This window comes from Cervus elaphus, chromosome 15 (genome assembly GCF_910594005.1).
Source record: "Cervus elaphus chromosome 15, mCerEla1.1, whole genome shotgun sequence".
NCBI classification, from domain to species: Eukaryota; Metazoa; Chordata; class Mammalia; order Artiodactyla; family Cervidae; genus Cervus; species Cervus elaphus.
Window position 1 is genome coordinate 43309739 of NC_057829.1, and position 27290 is coordinate 43337028.

At 53.3% G+C, this 27290-nt stretch overlaps 1 protein-coding gene across 3 annotated transcripts; it reads right to left on the reverse strand.

Annotated features, from left to right (window-relative positions):
* Window positions 1–236: 236 nt before the first annotated feature.
* Window positions 237–27288, reverse strand: OGDHL (oxoglutarate dehydrogenase L). 3 transcript variants are annotated; one of them, XM_043926797.1, is made up of 23 exons: window positions 27191–27288; window positions 23424–23628; window positions 21480–21650; window positions 17816–17918; window positions 17269–17384; window positions 16975–17129; window positions 16133–16279; window positions 14319–14409; window positions 11765–11944; window positions 11500–11628; window positions 10389–10568; window positions 9963–10115; window positions 9326–9428; window positions 9062–9190; window positions 7887–8037; window positions 6145–6272; window positions 5098–5276; window positions 3648–3719; window positions 3403–3528; window positions 3223–3295; window positions 1795–1958; window positions 1456–1610; window positions 237–986 (listed from the first exon to the last, which is right to left on the reverse strand). In XM_043926797.1, exons 2-23 carry the CDS (start codon window positions 23625–23627, stop codon window positions 863–865), a joined length of 3033 nt encoding a protein of 1010 aa, XP_043782732.1. In that variant the 5' UTR covers window position 23628; window positions 27191–27288; the 3' UTR covers window positions 237–862. The 3 variants fall into 3 exon arrangements, with proteins under 3 accessions (XP_043782732.1, XP_043782731.1, XP_043782733.1); XM_043926796.1 differs by having other exon boundaries at window positions 27099–27209; XM_043926798.1 differs by lacking the exons at window positions 237–986; window positions 1456–1610; window positions 3223–3295 and having other exon boundaries at window positions 1801–1958.
* Between the last annotated feature and the right edge of the window lie 2 nt (window positions 27289–27290).

Here is a 27290-nt window from a genome sequence, read left to right on the forward strand (position 1 = left end):
TCCTTCCTGTGCTGCTTTTTCCTTGGCATCTTTGCAGGGATGCAAAATCAACAAAAGGCTAAAGAGTGGAGATGCCAACAGATCTGTAAACATTGCCTGATGCTCAAAGGAAAATCTGCCCACAGGAGGGGTAAATCTGCCCCTTTCTGTTTAGTTTTTCTTTCTCCCCATTCCCTACCCTCCCTAATTCATCTGCCCCCACCCCCAACTTGACAACACGAAGTGACAACAGGAAGTCTCTCTTAAGCATTTTTTAATTTCTCTGTTATTTGGTTTTCTACTTTGGTACATGGTAAATATGATCATATTTCACACAGAAGCGGACATACCTCATTATGGCACACCCCATAAAACAGAACGCATATAAATCACCTGGCATGGTTTGGCTTCACCTGGCTGTCATTGCTAAAATCTCTATTTCTAAGAGCACAAGGGAGAACAGTGCTTGAATCTACAGATGAACAAGGACAGGGTGAGCAACAGCCAAGTCTGCTGGGCTGGAGAGAAACCAAAGACATGGGCTCCTCGGTAGCTGGCTGGCTGTCTGCAGAGACGTGAATGACACAGACAGAGAAGCCACACAAAACCCTGGAGACCAGGGCAGCTGGAGAAACACTCCACAGCTATAGCCCATCTATCAGACACCTCCGGCTTTCTCAGCCCTAAGAGATTCTGAAATAAACCCAAAGGCCCAAGATGGCTTAATACCGAAGCTGGTGGTACCTATATTTCGGCCTCAATTACCATATGGGTAGGTTTTATCTTGGGGCTCCTGACAGTCTCTCTCCTGGGCAGCAGAGCCAGCCAACACCTAACATCCCCCATGTCCCTAGGCAACCCCACAGCAAGACTCAGACAGGCTCTAAAATGTTTTGCCCTCAAAGGCCTGGAGATTGAAGGCAGTATCCAGAAACTTCTTCAGAGACACCAGGTGAGTGTTCCTGTTCCCTGTGGCTGGTGCAGCTGCTGGGTCCCGGCCAACATACCTGGAGGAGGAGAGACAAGCTCATAGAAGGGCTGGGTTGGCTTCACGGCTACCCATAGGACCGCATGGGGTCTATGCTTATCATCACCCAGCTGCAGGAATGAAGAGCCTGAGGCTCCAAAGGGCTAAGTCAGTGGCCTAAGATCAAAGGTAGGAGATCTGAGACATGCAGGAGGTTCTCTAGTTCAGTTCTGGCCTCAGAACAAACACAAAGGTTTGCTCTCCATAAGGCCGTATTGAAGAGGATCCCCAATGGGGAAGATGCTCTGTCACTGACAGTCACAGAGCCAGCAGCGACTAGGGGGCCCAACTCCTCCATTTTCAATACACCCAGAGAAGGGCAGTGGCCAGTGCCGGTCATACAGCACACAGGGCAGGTAAGGCCAGGATGGGGCCTCAAGCCCCCAGAGCCTCAGCCCTGGCAGACACGAGGGGTGGGTGGTGGGCAGCCCCTGCACCCAGCCTTGTACCATATGGGCCGCGCCCGGCCCAGGATGGTCATGAAGCGTGGGCTGATGTAGTCGTAGTAGCCCATGTTCTTGTGCTCCTCTTGACACCACACCAGCTCCACGCCTGGGTACTTCTCTGCCTCTCGCTTGATCAGGTCGAAAGGAAACGGAGAGATCTGGGGCAGGTCAGGAAGAATGAAGGGCACAGCCAGGGGAAGGGGGGGCAAGCCCACAGTCAGGCCCCCCAGAGAGCAGCCACCGCCCCCCTCACTGGCTCCACCCCTGGCACGCTGCCCAGAGCCAGGGGGCTGGCAATTCGACCTTGCCCACCACTCTAGCAGGTGAGGGGCTCAGGCGCACCTGCTCCAGGCGTGTGATGGCCACATGCTCATCCAGGCCCTGGCTGCTCCGCTCCTTCACCAGGTCATAGTACACCTTGCCCGTGCAGAAGATGAGCCGCCGCACCTGCCCAGGAGCCTGCGCCGCAGGCCCATCCTCAGGAATCACTCGCTGGAAACTGGTTCCTGGGGACCAACAGGACATGGAAGGGGCATTGGCTCCCAGAGGGGCCAGAGCAGCCTGGGAATCAAGTCCACACTCCTGGCTCCTCCAGGCTCTCCTTGGGCACTGAGTCAAGCCCCAAATTTAGATCTGAAATATGAACCTCCTGAGCCAAACAACAGAGCAGGAGACAGTGGACACCCTGAGATGTCCCAGGGACAGGAGTGGAGACAGCAGCTGGAGCCAAGGGCAGAGCCCTGGGAACACCAAGTTTAAAGTGATTGGCCGGGGGGGGGGTGATGGGGAGAGCCCCTGGAGGGGACGGAGAAGGTGATATCACATTCCCATCTACAGCATTGTTGTCTGTCCCAGACCTGCTCTCCATCCAGTCATGCTCACCTCCCAGGCACACTCAATTCCCCCAATCATCAAACTGCAAAGTAAACCCTGCCACAGTTCTTCCTCCCTCAGCTCCAGACCCCAACTCCCAGCTGAGTGCCATCCATTTTTCCTTCCTGATCTCATGCCAGATGCCAGACTATACACACTACAAAAAACTCTGAGGAAGCTATTGTGGGGTCACTGCATCCCAGTGAGGACACTGAGGCAGAGGGTTCACTGGCTGCCCAGCCCCACCAGCACTAAATGTTCAGCCCAGGCGGTCCAGCCCATTGCCAGAGCTCTGCACTGCTGGCTCTGCCACTGGCCACGTCTGGGGAGATGCCTACACACACACACAAGTGCAAACAAGCACCTGTCCATGCCACTGAGGTCCCCTGACCAGCTCCTGCCCCTCCCCTACCACCCAGGACCGTTTTCCCAGACAGCTCTGCTGCGACCAGCTTCAGGGGCCTAAACTTGCCCTCCTTCATCCTCTACTGGGTCACATCTCAGTTCCAACACCAGGGCTGAGAGCTCTTGGAGGGGGTGCCCGGTCCCCAGGGCCAGTGATGCCTATTGGGCTCATGAGTGAAAACGATGGATGAATGACTGACACTCAGCATCCCGTAAATGAGGCAGACTGCAGCAGGCCTCCAGCCTCTAAGCTCTTCCGGGGCAGCCAGGCCGGCCCTCCTGAGCAGCTACAGGGTGCTAGTGCACTGCCCTGACCCTGGTTCTCAGCCCAAGTGACCCAGGTAGGCCCAGACAGCTGGCCGCTGCACCAACCTCCCAATCCAGCTGCTGGCAGGGACCGTATCAGAAGCTACAGGGCCAACAGAGCCACAGAAACAGAGGCTGCCCCGTGGGCCCCCATCAGTCACCTCCCCAACATGCCCAGGCACATACCAGATACCATTTGGTCAAAGCTGGACTTGGCTTCTGGGTGCCTCAGCAGAGATTTGGGTGTGAAGATGATCAGCTGGAAGGGAAACATGGTGGCTGGCTGCCAGCCTGCCACCACTCGGCCAGGGCACCCTGCACTCGACCCCTGCATTATCCCAGTGATGACCAGTGCGGGTGGCTCACCGGCTTGCGGAAGGGCAGCAGGATCTGCCGGCGCAGCACGTGGAAGTAACTGGCCGGCGTGGAGCAGTTAACCACGATCCAGTTGCAGTCGTAGAGCTGTCTCACCTCAAAGTCCTGGGTGAATGCCTGGAGGGACAGGGTGCAGCTGGGAGGTGACCTCCCAGTGGTACCCATATCCTGGCCTTGCCAGGAGTAGCAGTGTGTGGCCCTGTCCTGGGGAGGGGCGGGGAGCGGGCAGTACTCACAGGGTAGGCATCTGAGTCATCATTGCTCATCTGCAGGAACCTCTCAGGCCTGGCTGAAGAGTGCTCTGGACCCTGGAACAAATGCCAGATGGCCAGGCTGGCCAGAGTTCAGGGGGATTGGGGGTCTGTCACACGAGATGGGGACCTGGGGCTCAGGGCAGGGTCTAAAGTGCTTCTGGAGGAGATACCCTCACTCCAGAGTCTGAACCACAGGGAAAAGCAAGGAATGTGGGACAAGAGCAGGAAGGAGATTCCAGCCAGAGCCACCACATCTGAACATATAGGGCAGAAGGAAAATGTAAAAAGGGCAAGTTAAGATGCTCTTTCTCTAGAATGTTCTGCCTTGCAGCAGTGACCATTTGCTGAGTGCTTCCTGTGTCCCAGACATCGTTCTACAGACCTCACACACATAATTCTCTCGTCTTGAAAGCAGCTCTGTAATGTAGATGAAGGTGAAGGGCAAAATTAAGAAGCAACCTTAAGGTTACTCAGTCAGAAAGGGGCAACTGCAAACCCAGGTCTGACTCCTCCTACCCTCACCCACATGGCTGCTCTGCTCCATAATAGCAGCAGGACACCCCACACCGTCCTCCAAGCTGGCTCCCCATGGGACAGGGGTGGCCTGACCCTCCCTTAGGGGCAAAGCCCCGTGGACCCACAGCCACAGGTACCAGCCAGGCCAGCTCAGCTCCTCATCCAGCCTGGCTCAAGGTGAGAAGCCAGCTACCTCTACAACTGGGGGACCTTGGGCAGTCACAGGACTTCTCTCCTCGCATGTGAAACGGGAACAGAACCGATCTTCTGGTGAGGATGCCACAGGATAAACGTGACATGGGAAGTGCCCAGCACCATGAGACCTGGCTCTGAGCAGTACTGATGAACCCCTGAATGTATGACCGGTCCAAGCTGAGCAGGACATCCACTGCAGCCAGGCAGTGACCAAGCCCCGCCCATGCTCTACCTGGTCAGGCTACACAGCCACCAGGCTGGGACCTCAGGATGCTCCTCCCGCCCCTCCCCTGATGACCTGCATATCCTCCTTCTCCCCCACATGTGGTTCCCCCAACAACAGAGGCTCAAATCTCAGTGGTTAGCCCTGTGACCTTAGGCAGGCTATTCTACCTCTCTGTGTCTCAGCTTCCTTATCTGGCAAGTGGGAACAGGATCTGCCTTTTTCAGCTGTTGTAAGGATTGAGGAGTTGATATACAGAAAAGGCTTTAAACAGAGCCTGGCACACAACATGCACTCAGACACATCCATTCTATCTATGACCTAGAACAGTAGTGTCATCATCTTCAGTAGTGCCAACAGAGACCCATGCAGGCCCCACCCTACATCCTCTGTGGTTCCAAGGGGCTGGAAGGCACACAACCCCCTCAACTCTGCAAGTAGCCAAGGGTCCAGCCACCCTCTTCCAGGCCAGCCGCAGCCCTCCTAAGGCAGCCTCACCATGCCCTCCATGCCATGGGGCAGCAGCAGCACGATGCCGTTGTGTCGGACCCACTTGGCCTGACCCGTGCTGATGAACTGGTCGATGATGCACTGGGCCGTGTTGTGGAAGTCACCAAACTGAGCCTCCCAGAGGACCAGGGCATTGGGGCTGGCCATGGCGTAGCCCAGCTCGAAACCTAGACAGAAGAGACTGAGAAGTAGAGCCTGCCACACAGTCACCAAGCGGCGGCGGCTCTGGTCAGACCCAGCCCGTCCTCACTCCCCTTCCCTGCCCTGCCCATCCTTCCCCGGAGGCCAGAAGAGCCCGGGACTCCATGGGACCCAAAGGCCCAGAGATGCCAACCTCAGCCCTGGCCTCACATACAGCTAGCTTCAGCCTTATCTAGACCAGGAGCCAAGTCCAAAGATACCCTGCAGAGGCAGCAGGGGCCACCTGCCAAGGAGCTCCCCCAAAATGAGCAGGGGTGCAGAACAGCCCCAGAGGCTGCTGTTCCAGCTTCTGGGAGGAGGCAGGCTCGGAGAAAGCAGGCCAGCTAGAGGCTGAGCCAAGGGAGAGTTCAGGGTGCAATCTGGAGAGCCAGGGCCTAGGGGACCTGAGTGGGTCCTGAGGACAGGGCTTCTGGGTGCAGTGGCACAGAAGATAAGGCAGGTGAGGAATGTAGAGGTGGCCAGGCCAGGAGGCTCAGGGCCAGCCATCAGGGGCCCCTAGTGGATTCAATGGGGTTTTTGTCTGGGTCCACTGATACCACCCAGGGACAGGCTCTGGTATCCAGAGTCCCCATCCAGGCAAGACCGACCCTCAACTGGCTCTCTGAGGGCCAGATGGGACAGGACCACATCTCTGATGTGGCCTCAGGTGGAGGCAGCCCAACCACTGTCTCTCAGAGCTGTCCCATGACCCAGGGCCTCCGAGCTCCTTCAGCCCCTCCCAGCTCCAGACCATGGTCAAAAACAACAAAGACAGGATGCCCTGAGGTACAAGACCCTCTCTGGCCCCCAGGCATTTCGGGGCCTGCCTGACCTGCAGGCAGAGTTCTGACCCACCCAGGACTCCATACTCCGAGAGGGAACTGTTGCACACGGTGTAGGGGGCCTGATCAGGCCACAGGTGGTTCATCGGGACACACGTCCTCCGGTCAACTTCCTGATCATGGAGAACATGGTGCCGGTGACTGGAGAGAGACAGACCAGGAAAGGATGGAAGGCAGGTGGACTGAGCAAGACTCTTGGCAGAGTCCCACAGGCTGGTGACAGCCATGGAGAGCCAGTGCCATCTGGTCCCTCCTCTGGGCAGCCTCCCCTCCCAGCAGTAGCTGCCTCACACATGCCCTGGGGCTCTTGAAGCACAGACATAAGAGTCTCAGCTTCTTACATAAGGAGGGGTCCCATGAGACCTGCCATGCCAACCTCCCAGGTCCTGGGTGGAACCTGAGACCCTAGCAAGCCATACCCCAGGGGCCTTGTGCCCATGCCCACCCTGCTAGCCCCCTTACCACTTGCCTGCCCTGCCCAGGATCACAGGAGACAGGAACTGCAGCACATAAGGAGGGACCCCTGGCTGAACGCCAAGCCTCATGAGGACTGACATGCAACTTAGGCTGCAGGGGAGTGGCCCGCTGAGCCCTGGCTAGAACAGGGCCAGCAGTGATGAGGGACTGGGACAAGGGAGGGATAGATAGCCTATTGAATTCTGGAAGCCACATCTCCAGGACTCACTAACATGGCAGAGACTGAGTTGAGATCCCAAACATCTGGGGTCCCAAACATCTGGAGTCCCAAATGGAGGAAATGTGATGGGGACGGCCAACAAGTGTAAAGTCCTCCTCTGAACTCTAAACTGCAAACAAGAAAGATGGCGGTGGGGAGTTGGCTTAACAGTAGTTCAAAGGGAAACAAAGGATCTTGAGGACCACTGATGATCACAAGACTTGACATCAATCAAGAGCTTATGTAGAGCACTCAGCTCTGCATGCTGGCCCCATGGGGGTGGAGAGGAGGCCCAGGAGCTTTCAGATGGCCTGGCTATCTGAATAAATATTTCTTGGAGCTATTCTCCATTTGCTGAATCATAAGTGTTCCAGATCTATTTGAAGGTCTCAAACAGCCAATCAATTGTTTTAATCCCTTCTGACTCTGTGATTTTCCTTCCTTAGTTTTGAATGGTGGAGTGTGGGGGTAGAGCCTAGAAATACCATGTGCATCTCCTCAGTGAGGCATGGATGCAGCTCATTGTGGCAGCTGGTCCAACAAGGAAAATCCTGTGAGGAAGTTCAGCAAAACAATGAGCAAATCAATCTGTGGACACTGGAGTTAACAATCACTTGCTGCCAAGTTATTAATCTGTCATTCCTGAAACGTAGCCAGCCTTTAAGCTTGGGAGGCTGATGAGGAAATAGTGATTAGGACACCAGCGAATTTAATGTTTGGAAGTATGTATAGATCAATGTGTACCAACTTCCAGTGGCCCTGGGCCTGTCCTTGATTTGCCACAAGTTAGTGGAGCCGCGTGGAGGCAGCTGTCCTGCCAGTGGGTGTCAGGAAAGCAAGGGGGCCTTTTCCGCACGGTGGTTGGTGGTTGCTGCTTTTCCTCCAGACCATAACACTCAGCCAGGGATTGGAAAAAAAAAAAATCAGTTCTAAGAAGCTTTCCTCTTAATCTTCATTGAAATGATCATCCAGAGTCTCTGGGCCAACTAAGAGATCCCCAGCACAGCTGAGCTCTCAGCTCTCCCAAGGGGCAAGGCTAGTGCCCACGGGGCCTGGGCTCCTACGCCCCCTACCCTCACCTGAACGTGCCCCTCTCCACGTCCTGCCCACTGAGCCGCACATGGATGCCCTCCTTGAGCAGGGAACCAAAGGCCATGTACTCTGCCAGCGCCCAGTCCACTGTCCTCTTCCTGGTCATGTCTGCACGGCCGCGCAGGATTCGAGAGAGGCCTGTGGGAGGGGAGGGCCAGCCTGAGGGGTGCAGGAGCTTGGCCACCTCGCCTGGGAAGCTGTGGTCCCTGGGCCCTGCGCCAGGGGTGTGTATATTCATTGTGTACCGCCCCCCCACAGGCCAGGGGCCTGGCAGGGCGCAGGAGACCCCTCCTCCAGCCCCACCACTCCAGCCAAGATACGAGGCTGGCCTGAGCATGTGTTCCCACCGCCTCTCTCCCTGCAGGAAGGAGCAGGTGCCACTAGGTGAGCATCGGCCACGTGCACATGCCATATACACTGAGTAGGGGACATTTTACAATGAAATGTAGGTACCAACTTTCACTGCTTTTCAGATGAGAAGACAGGCTCAGAAGAGGGAAGTCATTCACTCACCCTCGCACAGAAGAAGGTGCTTGGATCTGAGCCCAGGCACCTGGCCCGGGCTGGGTTGCCGTCGGCCCCATACCCACACAGACCTGCTGTGACTGCACACAGAGCCGGTGCCCCAAGACACCTGGGCTTCCCCGAGAAGTGGTGGAATCCTCTTGGAACACCCACAGCCTGCTCAGAGGGTGCACGGGGGCCCCACTACCACCACGGGGGCTCTTCAGGCTGCCTGAGTGGAGGCCACAACAGCTACAGCCAAGAAGCACAGTCAGAGGCCACCTACTAGACCAGGGTCACCCTCTATCATCTGTCCAGTTTGGCACACTTGCCCCCCAACATTCTAGACCCAACTGCCCCCTCCATGAGAAGCCTTTTTTTCCTGCTCTCCTCCTGTCTGATCCAGGGGTACCCCTAGCAAAGGCACTGGGGAAACCTAAGGTGGGAAGCCTATCAGCAGCACTCATTGGGGCACCCATATCTCTTCACCTGAAAAATTATTATCACAGATCCCTCACGGGCATGAAGGAAGCACTCAGAGCTCAGCTGGTCTACCCACAGCCAAGCAGGAATGAGGCTGGGCCTCCCTGACTCCTGACGCCACCTTCCTTGGGGCCTGATGTCTGCGACAGTGGTCCATGCCAGACAGCAACCTCACCCATGTGGATCTTAAAGTCCTCCAGGGGCACAGAGCTGGCCACTTCACCAATGTGGGTCAACGTGTCCTCGGGAACACCTGTGGCTGGGCACGTCATGCTCTTGGGCTCCCCATCCATGTTGAAGAAGCCTAAGAGGGCAGAGACTCTGTGACATTTGGGAGGCGGTGGGGCCTTAGTTCCCTAACCAGTCCATCTCCCAAGGACTCAGAGGCCTGCCTCTCCTAGAGCCCCATTGGGCTCTTAGCCACATACCACTCACTCACCAGGCCAGGGAGAGTCCAGCCAGTGTTTTATATGCAGGATTTTTTTATCCTTGGACCTGCCATACGCCTCCTCACAGATCCGATCATATTTGGCGATTTCTTCCTGAAAATAGGGTGAAGGCCTGGATTGAGGCAATGATGCCCTGGGCAGTCACAGGTTGAGTCCTTCTGACCATGCTCTAGAGAAATGGTCTTCCCCTAACCCACAGGGATCTTATGGCCAGAGTTTAAAGTCCCAGAGTTCAGGGGATCCTGGAAAGAGTCCAGGAGATCCCACTCAGCAAGGGACTTGTGGGAACCCAGGAAAGACTCATGGTCTTTGCTCTCAGAGCTACCTGAAGGAGGGAGGATGAGCATATCCACAGACAACATTGGGGACAAACCCGGCTCAGGGCCACCTCCTGCAGGAAGCCTTCTTGGACTCCTGCCTGAGGATGGGCTTCCATGCATCGCCGCATTTACTGCATCCCACCAGGCTGTAAATGTCTTTGGTCCTCTGTCCCCCTTGATAACTGGGGCTGCTGGGGACAAGGATGATACCAGCTACTTCTTTAAATCGCCAGCACCCAGCCCTGGGCTGGTGACATCAGCAGCCCCCTCAGAGTCTCGGCTCCAGCAAGGTGCTGACGGGGCCCACCTCAAATTCCTGCAGTGTGACTGTGCCCTCGGCGATGAGCTTGTCTGCATACTTCTTCAGCACAGGCACCTGTCTGTGGATCTGCTTATACATGAGAGGCTGCGTGAACATGGGTTCATCCATCTCGTTGTGGCCACGCCGGCGGTAACAGACCTGCAGGGACAGAAGGTGGGTCCCCATGCCCAGGCGGTGTGGTTGGCACAGTCACTGCCCACTGGGGCACAGCTGGCAGGCCACACCCTGCAAAACCTCACCAGCCTTCACGGTCACCCATCACCAAATGCCCCACCCCAGGCCTTTGCAGAGACTGCGGTCAGTGGCACTAAACCTGCTGTCCAGCCCTGACTGCTGAAGATGCTACAGACCTGGTGAGCTTGGCACAGCAGGGATAGCTGAGCCCACCTAGCCTGGGCCCCCCACACCCACCAGGTCTACCACGACGTCTTTATTGAAGGTGTTCCTCCACTCGGCTGCCACGCTGCACACGTATATCACAGCCTCTGGGTCGTCTGCGTTCACGTGGAAGATGGGTGCATTGACCACACGGGCCACATCAGTGGGGTATGGAGAGGAGCGGGCCATCCGGGGGTCCGTGGTGAAGCCAATCTGCAGAAGCAGGAGGCACTGAGAGCTAGACAGCTGTGGCTGCCTGGGAGCCTGGGGGTCTGGGGGCTGGGGAAGGGGTGTCTTTGCCTTGAGGTCCATCAAGTGTGGTCAGGAGGTGACGGGGACATGACCAGGTAACAGTGGATGACCTTGAAATCACGGGGAGAGAAGCAACACCAGGCAAATCACACCTGCTCTTTTTCCTACAATCATTTTTATACAGTGGGAGTAGGAAGCCCAAGTTGGGATAAAACCCAGTCTCACCAATTACTAACTATACAACCTTGGGGCAGGCACTTAAATTCCCAAAGCCTCGGTTTCCTCATTGATTAAAAGGGCTCATTAAATTCCTACCTCACAGGGTTATACTGTGAAGATTAAATGACTTAAATGAGTATGCAAATAAAGTCGTTAACCCAGGGCTTTACAGGCTCAGAAGAAGAGCTGTCGTTTACCACAGTTGCCTTAAAAGCAAAAGCTGTGAGCGCTGTGTTCTAAGACTGGGTCACATGGGGCTAAAGGCACCATCTAATTTTATATGTGCAGCCTCTGGGGTAGGTGCTGGTTACACCCATCTTCCTCTGTCCCTACAGATTTATCATATATATATATATGTGTATATATATATGTGTGTGTGTATATATATATATATATATAGTGTGTGTGTGTGTGTGTATACACAAACATACAAGGGGACAGGGGAGAGAAGGACGGAGAGATAGATATACACAGATACACAAATGTATACTCCTCCCAATTTCAAAGACCAGGAAACCAAGGCTGAGAGATCAGGCATCTCGCTGAAGTCATGCTCTGCTAAAAGGCAGAGCAGTGGGGTGAGAACCAGGACTGTCCCACCCTTCTCAGAGTGCTGCCTGGACCCGGGAATAGACAACACTGACAGGGCCCAGCATGCAGCCCTGGCCCTCACCTGGTTGTTGACGACAACATGTACAGTACCATTGGTGGTGTAAGAGGGCAGATCGCTCAGGTGGAAGGTCTCATAGACCACACCCTGGCCAGCAAAGGCAGCATCCCCATGGACCAGGATGGACATGACCTGCAGGACACGGTATCAATCAGGAGGGGCCCCCATGCTCCAGACTGTGCAGCCCAGCCTCAATCCTGAACCTTGGAGCCTACCCCTTGGAGCTCACCCCACAGAACCCAGGTCCTCAGGGCCCAGGAGAGCTCACCTTCTTGCCCTGGGCATCCCCGCGGTAGAACTGCTCCGCCTTCGTCTTCCCCTGCACCACGGGGTCCACAGCTTCCAGGTGGGAGGGGTTGGCCACGAGCGACAGAGTGATGTTCCTGTTCGTGACTCGATTGATCCGCTCGTGGTACATGCCGAGGTGATATTTGACATCTCCAGAACCCTGAAGGTTGAGGTAGCCTGTGATGAAGTCCCCACCATCCCAGACATGCAAGTCCACAGCAGGGCTGGGACATCCCCTGGGTCTGCTCCCTGGGAAAGTCGTGCTGTCTCTGACTCATCCCTGCATTCCTCCCCCAATGCTGGCACACGCCCTCCTTGTCCTCCAGCTGGTCTAAGAAAGGCTGGTGGGTTCCCTGGGTCGTGATCCCTTATCACAGCCCCTGCACATTATCAGCAACCACCCTCTCCGCATTAATGATGGCAAAGTCGGGGACAGGTAAGGCACCCTTAGGAAGGGGCCACCCAGCGATAGTGAAGGCCAAGAAATGAAGGACAGCTCTTAACTGGAGTTAAGACCATGGGCCAGGCCTCTGGGCAAACACTGGAGCAGGACCCCTACTAAATTCCTTACACCAAAGTAAGCAAAAATGTGCACACAACAAGCAAAAACACAGTACCAGGGGAAAACAGGACACACTTTATGATCTTAGAGCAAGGAGTCTTTCTAAACAATGTACAAACCTCAGAAGTCACAAGGGATAAGATAGCCAAAATCTAATATATTGGTCATGGGAGAAGAAGATCCATGCACAGTATTAGTGTGCAAAAAAATCAAGCTGGGAAAATATTTATCACACAAATGCAAGCAAAGGGCTAACTCCTTCAATATATAAAGCACTTTTTACCAAGACCCCAGGGGAAAATGAGCAAAAGCCAGGAAAAGGAATTTACAGGAAAAGGCATACATGGTTTAAAAACATGTGAGAAGACACTCAAATTCACAGCAAAGAAATATGTTCAAATGCAGTCACTTCTAGACCTATCACATTGGCAAAGATGGAAAAGGTGGATGGAGTAAGGGAAGTGGTAGGGCGGGGGGCGGGGGGGGTGGCGCCTGGACTCTTGCACACAGCAGGCAGACTCGCTGCTGTCTGCAAGCTGTTTGGAGGGCAATTCAGTCCTGTCTCCTCAGCTCCAGCCACTGCATTTCTCAGAAACTATCTAAAAATGCACACACGTGTGTGCAAAAACACTCATCCCACCACCTAATGCTCATCAACAAGAGACAGTGGAAACCAGAGGGGCACTAGAAGGCTGGGGAGCTTGGCGTACAGCTCTAAAATAGTGACAGCTCATTAAGTGAAAACAGCAAGGTGCCCAGCGGCATCGCGAGCTGCTCCCCTGGCCTCTTATAAATAAAGCTGTACTGGACGCCTACATGTGTTTGCACTGCATGGAACATTTCTGGAAGTACACACCTTAACATGAAAACTGACCACAGCAGAGCCTCCGGCGAGCAGGAAAGCAGTCTCAGAAGGGAAACTTACTCTCACTGTGAAATCTTTCCTTCAAATGATGCTCACAATGCTTTTTCAATTAAGAAAAAAGTAAATTTGTTTAAAGAGCTCTTTGGCCAGGTTTTATAGTTTACTCATGTCATCTGTAATTGCTCACACCCTATCCTGGGACCAGGAGTTTTTATCCCCATCTTACAGGAAAGCAAACTGAGACTCAGAGAATGAAGGTACTTGAGCAAAAGGAACACGATTGGCGGAAAGATTATGAGTTGGGAGCCAGCAGATGTGGATTCTAGTCCTGCTCTGGTCTAATGTGCTGGTTCTAGAGCAGTCATTTAATGTGGTTCATTTTAACAAACCACCCTCCAGTACTGGGTGCTGAGGCTTCGGGGTGAGGTCCCTGCCCACACCTTGCTACCAGCCTGGATGGGAAAACAGACACACACACACACAGAATGGAAAAGGCCAGAGCAGACACAGTTCTTCAGGCACAGAGGAGGCACAGACAGCTTTCCTGCCTGGAGGTCCTGGAGGACCATTTGAAAGCCATAAATGGGGTGATGGGCAGGACTGTGAAAGAGGCAGAGAGAAGAAGAGAAGATGGCAACGTGGGCTGAGGGCCCAGCACGCACAAACGCATGGGATGTGAGGCCCACATGACACGTAAACATTCCAGGAAGTGGGTGAGGGTAGAAAACTGTACCCTCTGCTCATGAGTGGGCATAGGAAACTCTCCTGACCACCCAACACTGTGCTGGGCAAACAAGCAAGTGAGGCAGTCCTTACGGGCAGGCAGGCAGGACTCTGGCACAGAGACACAGCCACATGGGCTGAACTGAGTAACTCCAGGCATGCCCCTGCGCCTCTCTGGGCCTCAGTTTCCCTGGCTGGAGACAGCAGGTTGGCCCAGATTACCCAAGGATTCTCCTAGTTATCCGAGATCAGAGCACTTGGCTCCAAAGCACCTCAGGGGCCTCACATAGACACCCCCAGCCTTTCTCCCACTCTTCTGCATGTCCATCCATCTCCCAAATACCCAGCTCTCCAAGGGCTCTGGTGCCCACACTTGGCACCCACCTCATCCGCCGCCTCCAGCTTGGGATCAAACTGACAGAAGATCTGCTCCAGGTCCTTGCGAATAACGTTGGCCAGCACATTCAGCCTTCCCCTGGGGCCAGAAGGGACAGGGCTCTCACCTGGCACAGAGGCCACCTCCCTCAACACACCCCAGCATAACCATGCTCCCTGCCCACCCAGGACCCAGCAGGAACAGCGTGGGCACTGCGGGCCCAGCCCTCTGATCCTGTCTCAATCTGCAAGGCATATGAGCAGCTCCAGCTGGCCAGCTCCCCCTGGCCAGCAGACACCCCACACCCCTCAGACTCAGGAGGCCCCCACGAGCAGGGAGCCACCCAGCCTCATGGCCGAGTGTCCACTCACCCCCTCCCTGACCCAAAAGCTGAGCTCAACCCAGAACCTTGACCCCAACCTGCTAACGCAACACAGCTGATCCCACACAGCTCCCCAGCCCAGCCTTGTAGCATCTTGGAGCAGGATTTCTGCTCTTAGGAGTCACCAAAGGACATGTCCAGACTAGCTTAGGTCTGGCAGGCAGGAAGTGGGGGGTCCAGGGCAGGAGAGTTGTGGGCAAGCAGCTAGGTCCAGGGATTCTCCAGTCCAGCCTGAACTTCCCATCATGGGGCAATATATGCAGGGGTGGACACCAGCCCGAGGCAGGCACAAGGTGCGACTCAGAACTCGCTTCACATAACCCAGCCGTAGACACCACCCCTAGGCCTGCACATACTCTGGCATAACCTCCAGCCCCACGTGGCCCTGTGACAGAAGGATAGCCCTCTTCCGGTGGGTTTCTCTCTTGTTCTGTGGAGGGAGGGCTGTGTGGACACAGGAACCAGATAAACACCCCTCAACCCCTTTGGGGAAAGCCTTCAAGCCTCAGAGGCCCCTTCTCAACTAGAGGCCTGGCCGAGGGCAGTCCTTGGCTCCCAGAAGCCTCCTCAGGCCAGGAGGCTGTGCAGCACCGTCACACCGTCACAGAGCTGCCTGACAGCCCAGCACCATTCTCTCCCCGCCCCCATAGTTCTACTGAAGCCATGCCGTCCTGAAACCATGGGGTCAGCTCTGCTCCCTCCAGGGCACAGAGCCTATGAGACAACGCCTGGACTCCTGGCAGGCCAGCCCACAGATGGGGACCCTCCTCACACTTCATCCTGATGCCCCAGTGCTGAAGCAGTAGGGCACTGGCCCCCCTGTGAGCGGCTGGCAATGGGCAGGGGAAATACCGAGGCTTTGCCCCTCAGACAGACAGCATGTCCTGTCCCTGCCCATTCAGCAGGACCCCTGGCCGCTTTGGCTATATTCCTCATGATCCCACAGGCTCCAGCTCAGAAGTAACTGCCCAGTGGCCAGGCCAACCTTCCAAGTCTTTATCAAGGTCCCAGGGAAATGAGTGGTCAGCTAGCAGCCAGGGAAAAAGACACTCAGCTGACCTCCAGAGACCTCCCACCAGGGGAGCCCAACCCAGGCCCATGTGTCCAGGCTCTGCCCTCGCTTTTCTGGGATGTGCCACTCCACAGGAACCTCAAGTAGTATGACATAGCCCTTTCTGTCATCTCAGTATTGCTGGGGATGGTGGCAACGTGGTGAGAAAGAAACCGAGTCCAAGAGAACCTGGTTCCAGAGGCTCTGGCCACGTGCTTGGCTCTTTCTGTGATGAATGGCCAGGGCCCAGGGACTCAGACCTTTCCAGACCCCTGTGCCTCTACCCCGAGGTCCCACCAACACCCCTGCCCTGACTTTCAAAGCCTCACATCCATCTCAGCTTGCCGGGCCTGGGGGAGAACCACGAGGCTGAGGCAGGGAGGACCCACCTGTGTGGCATCCCCAGGATGACATTCTCGATCCCCATCTCACTGGATTTGTCGATGATGGTCTTCAGGGCCGGAATCATGACCTCACAGCCCTCCAGGCCAAACCGCTTCTCTGAAGACCACTTCCTGGCCAGGAAGTCTTCAAACCTGCTTGGGGAGGGGAGGAAAAGGGTGGAGAGGCAGGGGCTCATGGGGGCTGTTTCTGAGGGCTTGCAGTAGGATGCCAGGGCAGAGGAAGCTACAAAGTCATGTCTCTCTGCACGGTCCAGGGCCTAGCACAGACACCATGATAGACCAGCAAGGAGCATAGGTCTGGGAGAGGCTGAGGCTTCTCCCAGCTTAACCAGAGGCCTCTGGCTGCATCCATTCTCAGTGACCACCCTCTCTTCTCTTTCCAGTCAAACTGCTGCAACTAGCCACTCCACTGTTCTCAGCTCGCTGCCCTCCAGCACACGTGTGCCCTGGAGCTCTCTCATCATGTTCCAAAGACCTCCTCATGGCTCAATTCAAATTCCAGCCCACATGTCACTGCTCAGGGAGCCGCTTTACTCCCAGCAGCTGGGTTAGGGGCTCCTCCAGAGCCTCACAGTCCTGGGCAGACCCAGCTTAACAGAAGTTCAGCTCTGCCCTACCTGCAAGAAGTCCCTGCTACACTCACTCCATGCAGGGACATCTTTATGCCACTTCCATCCTCATTCGGTGTCATGATCTCCTGGAGCCCCACCCAGCCTGCCTTCACTCGCCAGGTACCTCCTCATCAGCTAGGGCTTGGGATGTCTCAGACAGCCCTGGACAGGCCCCCAAGACACTCGGGCTTCCCAGGGAGGTGCTGGGGGCCTGACCTCATGGAGCGCACCAGCCGGGCCAGCAGGGTCCGCTTCTCCTCACTGGAGAACTGCATCACACCCGGGGTCTCGAACTTCTGCCGGATCCACTGGCATTGCTCCACGTCATTGATGAACATGAACTCCAGACCGATGTGCTGGCAGTATGTGCTCTGTGGGGGCAGGGGAGCACTCCACGAGGAGCCAGGAAGAAGACTGACAGCCTCAGGGGCTGGAACAGGAAAGGCATTGCCCTCCCTCCCCCTAACGCACGCTTCATCAGGTGTGCCCGACACACCTGCCTGTGCTCACCTCCAGGCGCCTTATGATCTCCCGCAGAGAAAGGGTATTTTCGGAGCCTCCAATAAAAGTGGTTGTGGGCAGCTGGAACTCCTTATCCAGGTCAGCCTCCCGCAGGTCGTAGAAGGCTGGAAGGCCCATGGGGCAGAGTCCGGGCAGCAGATAGGAGAGAGGGAGGTGAGGCCCAGGTGAGCCTAGCTGCATCCCTAGACCTCCTAACTGTGCCCCCAGCACCCTCCCACCATGTCCAGCCTAAAGGTCAAGGGCCCTCTGTCCGCAGGGCACAGGGCGTGAGAGTCAGAACCGAGCTTGCCATCACAAGGATGGGCCTGGACAGGTGTCTCCAGCTTGCTGAGTGGGTGCACCAGCTAGGGAGGATGGAGAGCTCTCCCTTGCAGGGACCCGACGCATAGATGGGCAAGGGTCAGAGGAAAGCCTCTCAGGCTGATGGATGAAACCCAAGACCCAGAGGCACCACAGGTTCAGTGCCCTTCACTAGGCACAGGCATCAGCTGGCTCTGGCCTTGCCAGGGCAACAGGAAAGGGTATTGATTCTCACCCAGTTTATCGATGGTGGTGATTAAGTCTGAGGGCACAAAGGAGTCCAGGTCTGCATCCAGAATGCCCAGGGGGTCCAGCTGGGCCACATGGTGGCCCCGGATCTGGAAAAGGAGAAAAGGTCAAGGCAGAGTTGGAACACAGCTGGGCAGACCCCCACCAAGACTGAGGGGCCTAGGGCCCTCACTTCCAGCGTCAGAATTTCAAGTTTCCACATGTCCAGCACCCAGGCCCTAGCAGGCCTGTGAAGCCCCAGCAGCAACTGAGGTGGCAGGAGCTCAACTCTGTTTAAAAGTACATTGTGCAGCTTTCAGAAACAGGAAAGAATGCATACGCAAGAATAATTACTATGGTACTATTATTAGTACTTGCAAAATTCTAAAAGCTTCCCAAATGTCCATCAGCAGGAGACTGACAAATGGATACGGGAAAGTCATGCAGGCACAGAGTTGCTCAAAGGAATGAGGAAAATTCCTAACTGCTACTATGAGATTGTCTCCACAAAATATTGTTAAGCAAAAAAGCAAATTATATAAAAACGTTTGTGATAAATTACCTATTATCTAAGAAAGGAAAGACAAAAGTAAATATATGTATTTGCATATATTTGTATCTATTTGAATGTCTACAAATAAATGTGTGCATTAGAAGAATATGTAGTAAAATAATAAAACCAGAAAACAAGAAAAATTATTACCTACAGGGAAAGGACAAAATAGGGCAGAGTGGCAGGGCTAGAAGCTAGACTTTTAAGACTATATCTTGCCTTTGGAATCTTATAAATATTTTATATCACTATAAAACAAAATTAAGAATTCTGTAAAGCAATTATCCTTCAATTAAAAAATAAATAAATTTTAAAAACAAAATTAAGTTTAAAAAATTGAAAGATAAATGAATTAATGCATCCATTTTGTGGCATAACTTCATAGAGAGGAACTATTCCAATTGACTAACAGAATGCTCCCCAAAGGCAAAAAGGACTGCAGAAATAAAAAGATCATAAATTCATTTACATTACCAACCGGCAGTGGTAGTATTAGAATTGTATTGTTAGCTTGTCATGTATGGATTATGAGAAAAATCAAATAAGTCACTGTATTGTGTCTTTGAGAACCTCTATTTTTGATATTTTTAAAAGGAAACGGTGATAAAAGATTGATGAGGTCAAAGACAAACCCTAAGTCCTATATTTGACATGTATAGAAGCATCAGTACAAACCTATAAAGTATGGTATCTTTTAAAGAAATACATATTTCCTGTCTCTAACCATCAAAAGAACCCAGAAGTCATGTCCAAACCAATAACGGCAAATATTCCCTCACTCCCTGGAGAACTGGCTTATTAGAAATGTACAAGATGAGCTCAAATCATCTTATCCTACCAAACACCACTGAGGCTGGGAATAAGGATACATTTTGAGCAACAACAAGGAGAATATCTGTAGCAGACTGAAACTCATCAAATGTGTTTAAATCCATGCATTCATATCATACTAAGAAAAAGAAGAAAAACCCTTATTTGCCATATTTGGAAGATGTTAGGGAACCAAATCATAATTTTGAAAATCCATCAATAAAAGGAAAAAAATCAAGCACTGATCCTACCTTCCCTGTACAATTTGTTCCTGAGGATAAATGGAGCTAACAAAGGAAAGTTTCTCCCCATAGAAATATTTCAGGTACTAAACAAAGACAGAATTAGACTGTCACCACTTTCACCACTCCTAATGACTTAATGCATCCAGGAAATAATTATCCTTAGCTACTAATTGATGAAGTGCCATCACCACCAGGAAGCTGATTTTGCAACAAAGAAATCAAATCTATGTTGGGTCAAGCACCTAGATATAACCACCACTTTACAGAAATTACATGGGACAAAGGGTCAAATAAAATGATACCATGGGGATGCAATCAGCAACATCCAGGCTGAAGAAAACTCTATAGGACAAACAAGGAACACAAAAAGAAATGGAGAAGGACCTGCACAGTAGAGTACAAGAGCTTAAGAGCCATGTCAACATCACAACCTGTGGCTTTATTTGATTCTCGATTCAAATAAGCAGAAAAAAGAAATCCTAAGACAAACAGGCACAAATGAATACCAATTGGGTATTTGATGACATTAAAGATTATTACTATTTTTAGCAGTGATAATGCTATTATGTATATTTGTAAATTTTTAAAGGAGACTTTATCTCTAGAAATACATGCTGAAACGCTCAATGAATGAAATGAAATGACATCTGGGATTTGCTTCAGAATAATCAGTGGCCTGTGGGTGGAGCCGGAGGTGGGTAAGATGAATCAAGAGCGGCACTGTAATGATGGGCTTGAGGGTTTGAGACATGATTCTTCTACATTCTATATGTTTGCAAATAAGCAGCAGCTTGGGGTTTTTTTTTCAGTACTGTATGCAGGTGAGTCAGACCAGAGTTCAGCCCCGACTTGGCCTGTGAGGGGCTGCAGCCCACCCCATTAAGTGCTCACCATCAGGCAGATTTTTATCAAGCCAGTACAAAGTAACCTTCCTGAATCCAGAGACCAACCTGCTGGAAGGACCCTGGTGCTATGATCTCAGACAACGAAAGACCAAAGACCCGCTGCAGAACTGAGGCTATGCTTGGAAGATAAGGCCCTCAGGCCACACTCTGAATGCTACCTTATATTTCATATAAAGTTTTATGTTCCTTGTTCTTCTTTTTCAAAGTCAACAGTTAGATCACTTCCTGCCTCTCAGCCAGCCAAGACAAACATCATTACAACCACTTCTGTTTGCTCCCCCATGACCCATGGGTCCTGAGGCCAATAAGGGAGCCCGATCCTGTGCACCTTCCCTCTTCTGCCCCAGCACAACTGGCACACCCTGGGTGGGCAACTGCCAACCCACGCAGAGTGCCTCATTCAGAGGCAAGGTGCCCTTTCCATTTGCTAAGGCCTCCCTCTCCCCCGGGGTTCCTGCAGCGGCTTGTGCGGCACCCTCCCACTGAGTCTCTGCCAGGATGCCCTTACCCCTCCTTCTGCATGTCTTCAAGACAAGTTTCTCTTATGAAATACCTTCTGCCACTGATTCCCAGAGAGATCCTAAATGATTACATTTTTATGGAGTGAACACTCAGAACAGCCCTCCAATTAGTACTGTTGGGTCAAGACCAAGAACAGGGAATATCATCAGGACTCTCTGACATAGCAGGGGCCAAGCCTGGGAACCCAGCTACAGGGAGCCCAAGTCTCCAAGGACAGAGCAACTGATGGGTGGGAGAGCTGCTTAATGAACTATTCATTTACTCATTCATTCGTTCCACAAACACTAGTTAAGCACTGTCCTCTTGGAATGCCCAGTCAAGAGAAGAAAACAGACATTAACAAGGATCAATGTATTCACCTTTCATTCAACACTCACTGAAACTGATCACCCACTAAGTACCCCTCCAATACTGGGGCACAGTGAGAAAGACCACAAACAAACAAACCAGTCCGCACAAAAAATGAAGGGAGATGGCAGGTGATGTGAATAGTAATGTGACAAAGAGCAGGAGGAGGAGTCAGAGCCACCAACAGAGGGCTCGGAGAAGGGCCCTCTGAGGTGACGCTGGAGCTGGGCCAGTCTTCCTGCTGTCAGCACCTGCCACACCCAGGAGCCTGCGGCCCCAGTCACTCACCTGGTAGGCCCGGATCAGGGACTGCACGGCCAGGTGATCTTCCACCAGTTTACTGGTCTTGGTCCGGCTGGGTACTGCCGGCCTGCTTTCAGAGACGACAGAAAGGGGCCGGGGCTGAGCCAGGCTGTAAGAGGCTTCCTCACTGGCTTTCCGGAAGAAGTTGTCCCAGGACTAGGCGGGGTCAGAAACAAGAAAACAGCCAAGTTGGGGACTGAGAGTAGTTGGGTATGGCCCAGACTGGGACCCCAGGCGACACTGGTCTTCCTTCATCACTATAGCTCTCAGGACCTTCCTGGGACCCTGACCAGAGATCCCTCTCAACCAACCCAGGCCCCCATCCAGAGTTCAGATCTCTCCAGCACCCAGCTTGGTAGAGGGTTGGTGGGGGAGTTATAAGTTGTGATCAAGGGGCTTCAAGTATGAAAGAGACTTCTATCCCTGGGGGAAGTATGCCCTCACACACTGGGGGTTAGAGGCAGCCTTTGTGGAGGGCAATCTGGCAGGCAGGTCCTCAACACTTTCAATGCATGTATCTTTTGAACCAGAAATTCCACTGCCAGCAATTTATTCTACAGATGTACTTGGACAGGTGTGCCTACAGGTACAAGGATGTTCCCCGCAGGATAGTTTCTAAATATGGCAGCATAAAAACAATCTAAGTGGTGATCAATAGGAAACCAGTTAAATAAATGGTAAATTTAGATTCTGGAAAATTATGTAGTGTTTTAAAAAAAAGATGCATCTATTATTATGTATGTGGAATATTGCCAACATATGTTGTAAAGGAACAAAACAGAAGAGGATGTATGGTTTGCTACTATTTGTGCAGAAACAAAACGCAGATGGACAAATGCACCAGCACCTCTGTGTTCCAGCAGAACACACAATAGAAGAGCTTTCCTTGGCATCCTCTCATACAGTACTGGTGGGAGAATAAGATGGTATGCATCCTGTAGAAAGCAATTTGGCAACATCCATCAAAATTATGTATTCAGATGCCCTCTGACCCAACAACTCCACTTTGTGGAGTTTATCCCATAGTGAGCTGCATACACTCGAGGTGATGAATGTACAAGATGATGCAGTACAGCGCCAGGCATGACAGCCAGAGACTGGAAATGAGCCAGATGCCTTCCCTGGGGATGGATGTGGCACATCCATCCAAACAGTGGAATACTACACAACTGGGGAAAAAAACGAGGCTCTTAAGGTGTTGATGTTGAAAATCTTAGAGATGCATGCTGAATGAAAAAAGCCTGTGGCAAAACGGTGGACATTACATGCTATTTTTTGTGTAAAGGTGAGGGAAATCCAGAATTATGTTTGCAATAAGTTTATCTGAAGAAAATCTGAATAGATACAGAAGAAATTAAGTATAGACTGGGAACCAGACAGGTAGGAGTTGAGCAGATGGAATGGGAGGAAGGCTTTTCACTGGAGAACTTAATACTTTTTGTTTTGAATCATGTGAACATATTACTTTCCTCTGAGGACTGTGAGTGGAGAGAGAGCAGCTTCACTTTTTACTTTTGCCCTGATTTTATTTTTTCATCATTATTAATTTTTACCATCAGTGTGTACTTATTTCACCAGCTCAATATATATATAAACATTCATGCTCCTAACCACATAACAAGGGGCCACCTGGGCACAGTACAGCATGACAGAGGGGGCAGGGGCAGGTCTCAGAAACAGTGCGTCTGAGCAGGGCATCATCTGGGCATCTCAAGCCAGACCACCAACCATTGGCTTGTTCAGCAAGAGCAGAGCAATGAGCTTTCCTCACCTAATATGAGGACCAACTCTTTCACAAACAAAGACAACGGTGGACCTGAGAGGCAAAGAAACTTAGCCGGGGTCACTCAGCAGGCAAGTTGCTTCTCCCCACTGCCCCCTCCACAGCCCAGCCTCAGGACTTTCTCTCCCACACAGAGGGGTGCCAACCTTGTGGACACTCTGGGGGTTTTCCAACCAGGCGAAGTACATCTCCTCCATGTAACTGGAACCACCTCCAACTCTGCTGCTTGCGAAGGAAGCTGGTGGCCCAGATGACCTGCTGCACCAGCTGAACCTCTGGACTCCATGTGGGGCCAGGAGCCTCGAGGCCTGTGTCCCAAGCCAGGATGGCAGCAGCCTCAGCTGACTCATCCTGGACACAGGCAGTAAGAGAGAAACATAAACCACAGGACCAGGATGGAAGGAGGCTCCAGCAGCCACTCGTCCATTCACATGGCATTTAGTGGACCTACTGGGCAGGTGACCCTGGGCTAGGTAGTACAAGACAAGTCCCTGGTGAGAGAGACAATCGGCCAGGCCCCCTAGCCACCTGGAACTCAGGCAGGGAAGTCCTTCAAGGACTGGGTGCACCATGCCTGGTCAGGAAAATGCCAGAAGAAAGGGGTCTGGCCGAGCTGCACTCTCTCAAGGCCCATGGCACTGCTGGATCTCTGGTCATTGTGACCAAAAGTGACACGTGACTTCCCTTGACCACAGTGTCAGCCCAGCATGTCCTCCCAGGCCAGAAGGCCAATGACACAGGCCTCAATGCCCTTACTTCACACCAGGGAGGACTGAGGCTCAGAGAAGGGCACTGGGCGACAGTGAAGGACAGATCAGAGGCAGGCACCATGTCCAGATGCACTCCTGGCAGTAACTGGCCTCTGGCTCCCATACCCTGCCCAGAGCTTACACTCAGGACCAGGGTCACTTAGGACAGCTAAGAGTTCAGGGTGTACATATAAGCTGGAAGCCTGCTCAGTCTGAAAAAGAGCAAGAACCTGGAGCTCATCTCACCCCCACTAAGCCACCTGCTCTTCCCCAGGAAAAATGCCTGAACAATGAGCTTTCAAGAGTCTATGTGTATATGGAGGGGGGGCCCTTCCCCTCCCCCAGAAGACAGAGATTCTAAGAGAAGAGCCTCCTCTTAGAACCTCTGTTCCTTCATAATACCTCCCAAAACAAGTGTAAGCAGATCTCCCTTCTCAGCACTGCCTGAACACAGAACAGCTCCCTCTGAATACTTGCTGATGCCCTTCTGCCCAGAGAATCCCAGCCTATGAGTGGGGTGTAGCACCAGAGCCACCCCACCAGGGGCCATGCAGGCAAGAGGGCTGGCTTCCCCTTGCATAACTCAACCCCAGAAAGTGTACCTCTCTACCTAGGCTTGGCCGGAAGTCAATGCCCCTGGGGCCATGTGTGCCCAGCCCACAGGGCACTCCCCTCCCCACCAGTTCAACCAAGTCGCCAGAAACAGCTGACTGGACCTTCTATTTTACAAAGGGTCACGTTCCAAGGCAGGGCAGGGCACAGCCCTCCTTGCCCATCTCCTCCTCTTTTCCCTCCAAACTTACAGGAGGCAGAGGGAAGGGGAGGGTGGTCTCCTTGAGCAAGGGACAGTGGGCTCCTCAGGGCAACCAAGGAGCAAGCAGCTAGTCCAAACAAGAGAAAATTAAAAAGCAAAAATGCATTGCACTGCAGGGAGGAAGGAGATGGGTTCAGCTGGAACCTGAGTCCCAAGTGCTGGAAGTTTCCTTTCCACACACTCAGCTGCCTGTCCAGCCCCACCAGCCCAGTGACACCTGACTTTAGTGAGGGCTGCCAGGGGCTGGCTCTTCCTGGAGTGGCACCCTCCAGATGTTGGGTGGGGCTTCAAGGTCTGAGATCTGTGGTCAGAGGGTCAGGGTGCCAACCCCTTCTCAATCTCTAATAGCCCCTGAGACCTGGGCAAATACAGGGTTGCTGCCCCTGCCCAGACGGCCATAGGGCCTAGGTGCTACTGGCCTGGAACATCAGAAGACTCTAAACAACCCAATGGGGAAATTCTAACATCCCCATCCTAAGGCAAAGAAAACCTGACACCAAGATATCCATTGTGGGAATGAAAATAAGAGCATAGTTAGTGAGCACTGACTTGGGGGCAGGCACTGTGCTCCTCTGTCCCTTTCAACAATCTCAAGAGGTGGGCACTTATATCAGTCCCATTTTACAAATACAGGAAACAGAGGCACAGAGAAGCTAAGCTGGTGAGTGGTGGGGCCCTGTGGTTCTGGAGCCTGTGCCCTCCTCACTGCCAAGTTATGATGTAAACACACAGCTGCTCCCTGCCAGCAACCAGTCCCACTGGGAAATGGGATGACTTGGGGCAGGGGGGTGGTGGGGGGCCGGGGCAGTGATAAGCCTGTCTGTGTCCCGCCTGGCCCAGTGCAGGAACATTGTGTTTTACAAATACTGAGTAATCAGGAAAGCCACTGCACATTGATGTGGCCTTCACCCAGTCTGACAGGCAGGAGGGCAGCCAGCCAACCACCCCTGCCCCAATCCCAGCAGGGCTTGGGGATGCAAGAGCCCTGGAGATTCTGGGCACAGAGTCAACTTCAGTATTTGCAGTCAAAGTCTCAGCCTGCCCTGTCCACTCAGGTGAAAGGGAAGAGCCCAACTCAGCCTCCAGTGGACTAACAGGCAGGTTGCTCTGGACAGGTCTTGGTGGTCTCCTCTCTAAGGACAAAGTCAGTACTGTCCCCATTTCCACCCCCAGAAGTGTAACAACTGCAGAAACCCTGGTCACCAAGCCTTTCTCACATAAGCCCCTATCTGGGCTGCCCGGCTGAGGACTGCTTTGCAATATGCCCATTGTAGAGATCAGTTAACAGGTCCTTCCCCAGACCTTGAAGCTGGGCAGCAGTAGAGCCTAGACTCACGCTCCTGTTGGCCTACTATGGTGCCATGTTCTGGGAGCTGGGTGGGCTTTTCTCAGGAACAAGTCCCAACCTTAGTTTACTGAACCCAAGGGAAGGTCAAGGAGGCAGACCCTGTGGTAGGAAGCAGGGTAGAAAGGGGGTATGCGTACTTCCTTGGTAGAGATGCAGGGCCTGAGCGAAAGCCCAGGGGTGGGAAAAGGACGAAGGTAAAAGGGGCCTGTCCTAATATGCTACAGGATATGTGGGTAGGGGGTGCGGGGACGGACATCATGGTACCCTGCTGGGACCTCGTCCCATCCCCCACATTTCCCTGAGAGATGGAGAAACACTTCTCAGACTGGCTGCCACCTCAGGCCAGTCTTAACCTCTCTCAAGGCCTCGGTTTCCCCATTTGTGAGCAGAAACCGCGATTAAAGCCCTAAATAAGGGCCCTGCCCACCTCCCGCCTCCCCCCACGAGGTCCTGAGACTTCGAAGCTGCCTGCCTGTCCCACCAAGCACAGAGCGCTATACCATCCCCATCCCCGGAGCTGTTCTCCGCAGCCCAGGTTCCTTGAGGAGGGGAAGGGCAGTAGGCCACTCCCCAGGCCGGGAAAGGTGTGGACAATCTGCAGTCTTGGGCTAGAGACCCCACGCTGATTGAAATCCCACCGGTAGAGCTTCGCTCCTTTACGCAAAACGTTTCACAAGAACTGCACTCGCAGGGTCGGATGAAAGCGAAGGGCTGGGGGGTGTTCTTGGGGAGGCCGCAGCCAGCCAAAGACGGAGCCAAGGTCACGCTCACTCCTCCTCCCGCCTCACGGGGCCCCGGCTCCGGGCTGCGGCGCCCCAGGACCCGGGAGAGAGGAGCAGAGCCGAGGCCCGAGAGACAGTAAGAGGGGAGGAGGCGCAGGGACCTGGAGGGGAGGGGCCGCCGCGCTCACCCGGCCGGTGGGGGTCGGCGCGGCAGCGCGGTCCAGAGGCTGCGGGTCTGGGGGCTGCGAGCAGATGATGCGTAGCGCAAGGTACCAGTTACCTGGGTCACGAGACGCGGCGACCGGGGCTGAGCGCCTGGGAGACTCCGCGCGTCGTGACGTATTTGAGGACGCCCCGCCCAGCCCTGCCCCGCTGGCGCT

Excerpts from the sequence above, each read along its gene's own strand:
- OGDHL (XM_043926797.1), bottom strand. The coding sequence starts at position 23,627 with ATGAGTCAGCTGAGGCTGCTGCCATCCTGGCTTGGGACACAGGCCTCG. Across the intron at positions 17,919-21,479 it reads CCCTGATCCGGGCCTACCAG|ATCCGGGGCCACCATGTGGC; the intron begins GTGAGTGACTGG and ends CTCCTTTTCCAG. Across the intron at positions 1,959-3,222 it reads CTTTGACCAAATGGTATCTG|GAACCAGTTTCCAGCGAGTG; the intron begins GTATGTGCCTGG and ends GTTGGTCCCCAG.